At 48.1% G+C, this 11194-nt stretch overlaps 1 protein-coding gene across 1 annotated transcript; it reads left to right on the top strand.

Annotated features, from left to right (window-relative positions):
• Positions 1-7429: 7429 nt before the first annotated feature.
• LOC136628407 (uncharacterized) lies at positions 7430-10467 on the top strand. The gene is made up of 2 exons (XM_066604288.1): positions 7430-7619; positions 7839-10467. Exon 2 carries the CDS (start codon positions 7940-7942, stop codon positions 10331-10333), a length of 2394 nt encoding a protein of 797 aa, XP_066460385.1. The 5' UTR covers positions 7430-7619; positions 7839-7939; the 3' UTR covers positions 10334-10467.
• The last annotated feature ends 727 nt before the right edge of the window (positions 10468-11194 follow it).

Here is an 11194-nt window from a genome sequence, read left to right as displayed (position 1 = left end):
ATATGTTGCAGCTGTAGCGAGGATTCACGCACGCCTTGCTTTTCCCTGTAAGCTAGGATTTATAAATCCATAGTAAGTAGGTATGTCAAAACAAATATATATATATACTGTATATATATATATATATATATATATATATATATATATCGTGTTTCCCTGAAAGTAGGTCCTACCCCAATAGTGAAACCTACCCCAGTTTTGGGGGGTATATAAGGCCTCCCCAAAAATAAGACCTAGCTAACCTGCCTAAAAAAAAATCAATACTCACCTGGTCCGCGGCGTTCCGATGGTCTCCGAATGACATCACTGAATGGCTGTGATTGGCTCATCGAACCCCGGCTGTGATTGGCTGCTGGCGCTCGATTAGCCAATCACAGCGCTCGCTTTGCTGGAGGCGGGGTATTCAAAGCCCTGTCACCAGAAGAAGCGGAGATGGCAGACGGGGAGGACTCTGTAGTTTGCCGCAGCGCCGCCAGAGACCATCGGGACGCCGCGGACCAGGTGACCGAAAATAAGACACTGTGCCTCATTGGGGCAAAAATTAATATAAGAAAGTGTCTTATTTTCAGGGCAAACACGGGGTATATATTAATATATATATATATAACAAGTTATATTGCATCATTTCCCACTAAACAATGTATCAATCTGCTCATCTCCACCTGCTCTCTATAACCTGCTGGCTGCAGATGAGAGCATGTTCAACCAACATGATAGTTTCTTTCTCATAATACATGTGCAATTAAAACAAGGCTAATTCAATCTGGGGCTTAATGAAGACTTCTTGTAGCATGAATTTTTAATTATATCTATTGAAGGCCAGCTGTAGTGCACAGGAGTAATTGTAAAGTCCTACTAAAAAAAAGTATTCATGTAGCCAATACCTAATACTTTGTAAATGCATTGCAAAATTGAAAAATTACTATATTCCAAATATAAAAATCATTCATATGTAATTAGAGGTGGATATGTTCTTTTCGCTCATGCAATAAAATAAATGGTATTGCTGCTGGGCTCCATTGCAAAATACATAACTCTCAGTCTTCCATTCCCCATCTATCACATGCAATTCATAGCACTGGCCTCCTCATAAAGGGTCGAAGGAATTTTTTGGCCCATTAAAGGGGTTGTCTAAGGTAAGGAAACCCATGTCACTGGGTCTCCCATGCCTTAAAATAACAAATCAGTGATTACGCATCTCTCCTTGCTCCCCTGCTCATCTCCCCGTGATATCACCTTACAGGCTGCAGCAGCCAATGGCAGCCCTCAACAATCATGGCTAAACGCTGTCACTGGCTGCTGCAGCAGGTTTACAGGATGACGCAGCCGTCTGTAAATTAAGACGGTGGAGAGCGCAGATGGTGGCGGGGAAAAGGTAGGGAGAGGTGAGTAACTGCTAGTTTATTTTAACACAGTGGGGACTCAGTGATAGGGGTTTCCTTAACTCAGACAACCCTTTTAACCCCTTGAGTGGCACGCCCGGAAATTTTCCGGGACGAGCTCCACTGCTCATAGCAACATAGCCCGGAAGATTTCCGGGCTCTGTATCACTATGGGAGCTGCAGAGCACAATGCCACAAGCTGTGACAGTGTGCTCTGCCTGCACAGACCCACATAGAGCAGTGCAGGACTTTGAAAAACCAGCAAAAGATATTGCCGATGTGCCGGCAACCTCCTGCTTTGTTTACAGGTTGCCATAGAGACCATCGGACAAGCCGATGGTCTCTGTGGCAGGGAGAGCTTGGTGCTTGGCTGTGAGAGGACAGCTAGGTACCTGCTCTTACAGCAGAGATCAGAGAAAACCTCCGATCTCTGCTGTGTTAACCCTTTACAGGCTGCAGTCTATGTGACTGCAGCTTGTAAAGGCCTGTCACTGCAGCGTGTAAAGAGCTGTCACCATCGGACCCCCAGAATGTGATCAGGGGTCCTGATGGGTCCCTGTGGAAGTCCCCTAAAGGGACAAAAAATTTAAATAAAAAAAAAAAGTTAAAAAATTATAAAAAAAATAATAAAAACACTTGTCTCCCTTTACTTTGTAAAAAATCAAAAATACAATGACACATGTGGTATCCATGCGTCGTAATGACCCAGAGAAGGAAGTTAATACATTATTTAACCCCTTAATGACATGGCCCCTTTTTTTCTTTTTTCCCCCATTTCTTTTTTTCCTCCCCCGTTTAAAAAAAATCACAACTTGTCCCGCAAAAAACAATCCCTCATATGGCCATGTCAATGGAAAAATGAAAAAGTTATGGCTCTTGAGACGCAACTGCAAAACTAGTTGAAATTCAATGATTAGACCATTTTAAAAAACCTGCCCTGGTGGGCACGACAGGGTGGTAGGAAACCCGCCACTCAAGGGGTTAAATACCAATGCCTGAATGCATCATAACTTTTGCACCCTGTATAGCTACACTCATGCAAAAGTGTATGATATATTCCATTGTTAGGAATTCTTTTGATGACAATAATAACAATAAGAAGGAAATTAATGATTATACCAAGGAAGAAAAGAATTGCATTACTAATGTATTGTACCATATGTGCATAGCATAGTGATTTCTATATTCACCTTGTATCATTGTTACTTTTTTAAAATCTGTACTGACATATATAAACAGAGTTTCTTTGCTTAAAAAGGTAAAACTACTGCCGGTTCATCCTCAGAGGACATCCTATTGAACTTTAACCCTTTGAATTTTTTTCAAAAGGGAAAAAAAATGATTCATCAATCTGGCAAGGAACTGCGGCCAAACATATCTGTGCCCACTGAGAGATTTGTCTTTCATCCAGCTAGTTACTTTGTGTGTCATGTTGTACTTAATTAGTCTTGCAACAAGAAGACAGAGAGATGAGAAAGGGAATGAATAACTAATTTATTGAATATTTTAATAACAATTACCCTATAACTTATGCCAGTAATGTAGGACGCTGTCCAATAAATAAACAATATTATTCAATCTTCGCATTCACTCACAGAGTATCTCTTACTTTGTGGTCATATCCAAAAAGTGAAGAATGTTCTTTTCCCTCTTAACTGACAATTGAACAGCCCAGAAATATGGGCACAAAGTACAAACTAAGCATTCATTTTGTAACTCGTCAATTCCATGTATAATTTAGATTAGATTCATACATATTTAATTATGGTTAAAGTTTTAGCAAGGCTTTGAAATGTCCTCAATTGTAATCGTCTTAATGTTTCAAACTGAAATGTCTGACACGGTAACAGATTGAGATAAGTTTTCAGCAGCATCGTCGGCTCCTCATATCTCTGAAATGCAATGTCAGATTTTACTTGTTACAGCGAATCTGCTCTGATTTGAAATTAGGATAATAATCCAAATGCATAGGAGAAAAGAAAATATGGGGATAAAAAAGAAAAAGAGATTCTCAATGTTATACATTGATTTAAAATGTCTTTATAGTGGTCGGTCCTTAAACATTATTTTTCACCTGTAGATAAATGTATGATCACTGGGGATTTGCTATGCCTGGCATCTCTGACAGTCCCATAGACAGTGAATGGAGTGGCGGTGCACATGCATAATCCCAGCCCCATTCACACAGGGGACTTGGGACCCCCAGGCTAATGATCAGTGCAGGTCCCAGTGGTTGGACCCCAATGATCACACATTTTTCACCAACCCTTTTACTAATAATTATTACCTCTTTCAATACATCGCCAATATATTCCATTGCCATTAGAAATATGATCAACTATTGTTTATGCATTAACCTTTCCCAGGGAGTCTCCACGACAGCACCACCTGAGATCGCCTCCTCCTGATAGGACAGGAACACACCGAGAGGTTAAAGTTCCCCCCCCCGTCCTCCCCTCCTCAGTGTTTTCCTGTCCTGCCAGGAGGCAGGGTCACCGAGAGGGGCTGGTGGAGACGCCAGCCCGGAAGAAAGAAGCATACCGGCAGATCGGAGGGCAGTGCTCCAGCCTGTCCTCCCTTCTTGCAGAGCGACTCCCGGGACGCCACATGGGGTGGTCCCCCCGGGCCAGGTTCCTCCCGCGGCGGCCCATGGGGGGTGCAATGCGGGGCTCCAGCTCTCCTACGCGCCGGCTTAGGAACGTGCGCGGCGCCTCCGGCTTCCCCTTAACGAGCAGGGGAGGGGGCGGGGCGCCGCGGCAAGCGGCGAGCGTGATGACGTCATCGCGCAGCACGGCCGGCGCTCGGAGGGGGCGGGGCTAAAATTTAAAGGCGCCAAAATTCAAAAAAAAAAAAAAAAAAAAAAGAAAGGATTCAAAAGGAACCTGAGAGAAGATGGCGCCGAGCAAGGAAGCCACTCAGTGAGTATTGGCTTAAATGCCCCAAGAGTGTCTGCAGCACCAGTTAATAAAGCAATGAGTGCTCCAGCACCAGAGGTCGCGGAATGCTCCACCGCGGCGGCAACCGTAAGTAGCCAGTGGGGCAAACAAGGCATGCATATTCGTATACGTTGTTAATGAATTTTGCATCCTTACACGTAAATTTTGTTGTCTGCCAGGGGGATAGAAGAGTTGCCCCTCCCAGAGCCAAAGCTAAAAAGTGCGCAGAGTGTGGCGCAAGACTATCGGCTTCGCATGCCAGGCCATTATGCAAAGCATGCATAGCCAAGTTGGTCAAGGAGGAATCGGGGGGATTCCTCGAGGACGTCAGAAAACTCGTCCAAGAGGAAGTGCGGTCAGCGCTGTCGACCCCAAAAACTCCACCCAGAGGGGCATCGGGGACAAAGCGCCGAAGAAAGGCGCATACCCCGCAGGAGCTCTCAGACTCAGAGAGTTCAGGATCTGAACCGGAAGAGCTGATGCTTGAGGAGTCCTCAGAGGAAGAGGAATACCAAAAGTACCTCTTCCATAGAGAAGATTTAACGGAGCTGATTAAATCCGTTAGAGCTACACTGAAAATGGAGGAGCCCAAGGAACCCCGTTCAATGCAGGACGAGGTCTTTGGGGGTTTAGGGGAGAGGAAGAAACATACCTTCCCGGTCCATAGCAACGTAACAAAATTAATACTTAGGGAGTGGGAGAAGCCCGACACGGGATCCTTCTCGTCTAAGGGGGTGAAGAGGCGCTACCCGTTTGAGGAGGGGGTATGTGCGAATTGGGAGGAAGTACCCAAGGTAGACGTCCCAGTGGCTAAGGTGGCTAGGAGGACAACATTGCCCTTCGAAGACGCCACACAGCTTAGAGACCCAATGGATCGCAAGGCGGAGGGCCTACTAAGAAGATCCTGGGAGGCAGCGGCCAGTACGCTCAGGCCAGGGGTGGCAGCCACGTGCGTCGCCAGAACCCTGGGTGTGTGGCTCGAACAACTGGAGCTGCACATCTCGAGCAAAACACCAAGGGAGCAGATCATAGATTCCCTCCCTATGTTAAAGATGGCCACTAACTTCCTGGCAGACGCAGCAGCGGAGTCAGTGAAGCTTTCGGCAAAAGCAACGGCCCTAACCAACTCGGCCAGGAGGGTCCTCTGGCTGAAGTCATGGTCGGGCGACCTAACATCCAAGAATAAATTGTGCTCGCTACTAGAGATGAGCGAACGCGTTCGTCCGAGCTTGATATTCGTGCGAATATTAGTGTGTTCGGGATGTTCGTTATTCGTAACGAACACCATGCGGTGTTCTGGTAAATTAAACTTTCTTCCCTGAGACGTTAGCGCTTTTTTTTGGCCAATATAAAGACAGGGAAGGCATTACAACTTCCCCCTGCAACGTTTAAGCCCTATACCACCCCCCTGCTGTGAGTGGCTGGGGAGATAAGGTGTCCGCCTGATATGAAAGTCTGCCCCTCCCGCGGTTCGCTATGGATGCATTCTATATGCGCTCAATGGGGCCAGCGGCAGCAGCGCTGACCCCATTGAGAACATATAGAAGACAAATCCTTCTTCTCTGGCACAGCTGTAACAGCTGTAGCAGAGAAGAACGATGTTTGCCCATTGAATTCAATGGAACCGGCAATACAGCCGACTCCACTGAATGCAATGGGCTGCCGGCGATCGCAGGATGAATGGTCGGAAAGGGGTTAAATATATAACCCCTTTCCTGCAATTCATCCAGAAATGTGTTACACTAAAAATATATACCGGCATATAAGGCGACGGGGCGTATAAGACGACCCCCCAACTGTCACCTTATACGCCGGTAATACAGTGGAGCAAAGAATAAAAAGCATTACTTACGTTTTTAGATGATCTGCGGCGCTCCTGCAGGCTGTCACTCCCTCCTGGTCCACGGCAGAGTATTGCTTTCTCCACGAAAGACTTTAAATCCCTGCCTCCAGAAAGACACGTGCCTTCAGCCAATCACAGCCAATGACAATGATGTCATTGAATGGCTGTGATTGGCTGTGTTTCTGGAGGCGGGGATTTCAAGCCTTGAAATCCCCGCCTCCAGAAACACAGCCAATCACAGCCATTCAATGACATCATTGTCATTGGCTGTGATTGGCTGAAGGCACGTGTGCTTCTGGAGGCAGGGATTTAAAGTCTTTCATAGAGAAAGCTTGTCTGCCGTGGATTAGGAGGGAGTGACAGCCTGCAGGAGCGCCGCAGATCATCTAAAAACGTAAGTAATGATTTTCATTCTTTGCTCCACTGTATTACCGGCGTATAAGGTGACAGTTGGGGGGTCGTCTTATACGCCCCGTCGCCTTATACGCCGGTATATATTTTTAGTGTAACACATTTCTGGATGAATTGCAGGAAAGGGGTTATATATTTAACCCCTTTCCGACCATTCATCCTGCGATCGCCGGCAGCCCATTGCATTCAGTGGAGTCGGCTGTATTGCCGGTTCCATTGAATTCAATGGGCAAACATCGTTCTTCTCTGCTACAGCTGTTACAGCTGTGCCAGAGGAGGACGATCTTTATGCTGACAGTGGGGGGGGGGGGGGGCACTCTTGCCGCTATTGTGGCTTAATAGTGGGACCTGTGAACTTGAGATGCAGCCCACCATGTAGCCCCTCGCCTGCCCTATCCGTCACTGTGTCATTCCCATCACTTTCCTGAATTGCGCAGATTTTCACACATGAAAACCTTAGCGAGCATCGGCGAAATACAAAAATGTTCTGGTCGCCCATTGACTTCAATGGGGTTCGTTGTTCGAAACGAACCCTCGAGCATCACGGGAAGTTCGTTACGAATAACGAACACCCGAACATTTTGGTGTTCGCTCATCTCTACTCGCTACCCTTTCACGGCCAATTCCTCTTTGGTCCGGATCTAGATAAAATACTAGAGAAAGCGTCGGATAAGAAGAAGGGATTCCCGGAGGAAAGACAACGTAAGGGGAGGACCTTCTTCCGAACCCCGGCACAACAATCGGAACCCTATAAAGGCAAGGGCAAGATGGGCCGATGGAGTTACCCCAAGGGAGGCAGAGGGAGAAGCTTCCTCTTCAACCCGCACCAGGGGGACCCAGCCAAGCAGAAGCCCTGACGCCATCCCAGTGGGGGCGAGGCTGCAGGGCTTTGCGGATCGGTGGGCCTCGATTTGCAGGAGCCCGTGGATCCCGGAGATCCTGCAGCAGGGATACAGAATCGAGTTAGTATCCCCCCCCAGGAGAAAATATATTATCACGCGAGGTCCAGTACAACAACTGTACCCGCTTCAGCAGGCGGTACAGGACCTAAGACATCTAAAGGCAGTGTCCCTCGTGCCACAGGAAGAGGAGACCTGGGGGCATTACTCCAGACTCTTTCTAGTAAAGAAACCCGGGGGAGGTTCACGCCTGATAATAAATCTAAAACCCCTGAACGTTTTCATAAAATATCGAAAATTCAGGATGGAGTCCATCACATCAGCTGTAAAGTTGATCCCCAGGGGGGCCTACATGGCCTCGATCGACCTGAAAGACGCCTATCTGCATGTACCGATCCACAGGGACTCAAGGAAGTACCTAAGGTTCGCGTTGGAAATGGGCAGCAAGACAAGGCATCTTCAATTCAGATGCCTTCCCTTTGGAATCTCCTCAGCACCCCGCATCTTCACGAAGATCATGGCGGAGGTTGCAGCCTACCTAAGGCAGAGGTCGATCCTAATAATCCCATACCTGGACGACATACTAATCATAGCCGAGTCCAGGGAACGCCTAGTAGAGAACTTGGCAACAGTGCTCAGCCTGTTACAGTTCCTAGGTTGGATCATAAATTGGGAGAAGTCCAGCCTAAACCCCAGCACGGAGAAGGTGTTTTTAGGCATAACACTCGACTCAGAGGCCCAATGCTCCTTCCTCCCCGAGGCAAAGGGGCAGAAAATTCGGCACATGGTAGAATCCTTTATGCAGAGACGGTCATGCACAATCCGGGAGGCTATGTCCCTCCTAGGAAGTCTAACATCATGCATCCCGGGGGTAGCATGGGCACAGGCACATACCAGACCCCTGCAAGCAGCAGTCCTCGCAGCATGGGACGGCAGGCAGGCTTCGTTAGAAAACAGAATACAGATCAGGAACTCGGTAAGGGTATCCTTACGCTGGTGGACGTCCCCAAGAAATCTAAGAAAAGGAGTCCACTGGATATTGCACCCGGCAGTACAGATCACGACAGATGCAAGCTCCTGGGGGTGGGGGGCGCACGTCGGAGACCAGCTCCTACAGGGCCCATGGCCACCGCAGACGAAGCATCAATCCTCAAACTACAGGGAGCTACAAGCAATCTGGAAGGCCCTGCAGCACCTGGGGGAGACGGTAAGAAACCAACATATACGAGTACTGTCGGACAACACCACGGCAGTGGCCCACATCCGACACCAGGGGGGCACGAGGTCACCAGCTCTGCAAAGTATCGCGCAAAGGATATTTCGCTGGGCGGAGGGCCGCATCATCTCACTGTCAGCGGTACACTTAAAGGGATCTCTGAATCAAAGAGCAGACTTCCTCAGCCGGGGGCGCTTAGACCCAGGGGAATGGTCCTTATCCCAGGAGGCATTCCGGATAGTGACGGACAAATGGGGTCTCCCGCAACTAGACCTATTCGCGTCAAAACAAAACGCCAAGGTGACGAACTTCTTCTCCCTCAGACGGGAAGACCAACCGACAGCGGTGGACGCCCTGAGCCAGGACTGGGGAGGAGAACTGGCGTACGCATTTCCCCCGATCCCACTAATCCCAAGGGTACTACAGCACTTCAGGTCACAACCGTGCACCCTGATCCTTGTGGCTCCCTTTTGGCCAAGAAGGAGCTGGTTCAGCCTCCTGAGAGACTTGAGCATCCAGGAGCCAGTTACCCTTCCGGCTCAAGAGAATCTCCTAACGCAGGGACCCCTGAACTACCCCGACGTAAGCAGACTTCATCTAACAGCTTGGTTACTGAAGAATCCATACTGAGGGGCAGGGGATTCTCAAGCAAGGTAGTCAGAACGCTAATGGCAAGCAGGAAAGAGACTACCAACCGCATATACCAGAGAATCTGGAGGAGGTTTACCTCTTGGAGACAAGAGAGAGGCTCCTCAGGCAGCAGTGCGGACGTCCCTCTGATCCTGGACTTTCTACAGGACGGCCTGGATATGGGCCTCGCCCCAAGCACCCTAAGAGTCCAAACGGCAGCCCTTAGCGCCCTGTTTGACACTAAGTTATCCGGGGACAGGTGGATCAATAGATTCCTGGCAGCGGCAGATAGGCTTCGACCCAGGTCCACCAATATTTGCCCAGACTGGAACCTTAATTTAGTCTTGAGGGCCATGACAGGGGACCCCTTCGAACCAATGGAGGGGCTCTCATTAAAAATGCTCACAGTAAAAACTATCTTCCTAGTGGCAATTTCCTCAGCCAGGCGGGTCAGCGAGCTACAGGCCCTATCCATACGCCACCCGCTCCTCAAGATTACAGATACCAAGTTAGTCTTTAAAACAGACCCGACCTTTTTGCCTAAGGTGGTATCCCCATTCCATAGGGCCCATGACATAATAATACCCTCGTTCTATAATCACCCAAAAGACGAGAGCGAGCGAACCCTAAGCTGTTTGGACGTCAGAAGAGCAGTCTTGACGTACATCGAGGCCACAGGCCCGTGGAGGCAGGACGACAACCTGTTCGTCCAATATTCAGGCCCTAATAAGGGAAAGAAAGCAGCCAAAAGCTCTATAGCCAGGTGGATTCGCCTGGCCATTAGCGAGTCATATAGGGCTTTGGGGAAGGAGGCCCCCTCGGCTCTTAAAGCCCATTCCACAAGGGCAGTAGCGACCTCATGGGCCGAGCATGGCTCGGCATCAGTAGAGCAAATATGTAAGGCAGCAGTATGGAAAAAGCCCCATACTTTCGTCAAACACTACAGGGTAAAGGTGCAGCTAGACGAGGACATGTCCTTCGGTCGTAAGGTCCTCTCAGCGGCAATCCCACCCTAGAATTACTTTAGTTGATACGTCTCAGGTGGTGCTGTCGTGGAGACTCCCTGGGAAAGGTAGGATTATACCTACCCGATAATCAGGTTTCCAGGAGTCTCCACGACAGCACCCGTACATTCCCTCCCCAAGAAAGAATAATGTGTATATATGTATATAAAAATAATTAAATAAATAAAAGATAATAAAATAAAAAGTATACCAGATAGGAAAAAATTTAAGTTAGCTCCTACCCCGGCAGTTTCGTTATAATACACTGAGGAGGGGAGGACGGGGGGGGAACTTTAACCTCTCGGTGTGTTCCTGTCCTATCAGGAGGAGGCGATCTCAGGTGGTGCTGTCGTGGAGACTCCTGGAAACCTGATTATCGGGTAGGTATAATCCTACCTTTTCCAATCCACTGTCTGACATCTCAAGACATTCTGATTGAAGGCTGTACAGCTTCCATGTCAGAAGATGTCTAGCAGGGTATTCTTACTGTAGATTACTGGCCGCTCTGTTGTCGGAAGCCCCTCCAGCATGTCCGATACCACAGTACTGGCTCTAGCCAGCAGATGGCGCCATTGTATAATGGCAGAAAGAGAAAGCCCCCTAGGAAACCCTGAATCCAAAATTGGATTGAGAAGGGTTAATAGAGGAGATTCTATAGATTTTCTGTGAATTTATGTAAAGTTTATCTATATATATATAAAATTGAATGTATGTCTGTCTGTCTGTCTGTCTGTTTGTCCTTTATGCGCTACTACACCATTCATCCGATCGCCATGAAACTTTGGGAAGTTGTAGAGTACACTCCTGGGATGATTATAGGCATAGTACAACTATCCTACGATAAATGGCGCGTGTGCGAGCGTCGTCGACACT

This window comes from Eleutherodactylus coqui, chromosome 5 (genome assembly GCF_035609145.1).
Source record: "Eleutherodactylus coqui strain aEleCoq1 chromosome 5, aEleCoq1.hap1, whole genome shotgun sequence".
Taxonomy (NCBI): domain Eukaryota; kingdom Metazoa; phylum Chordata; class Amphibia; order Anura; family Eleutherodactylidae; genus Eleutherodactylus; species Eleutherodactylus coqui.
The sequence above is the reverse complement of the archived record's forward strand: the minus strand, read 5'-3'. Positions and strand labels throughout refer to the sequence as shown.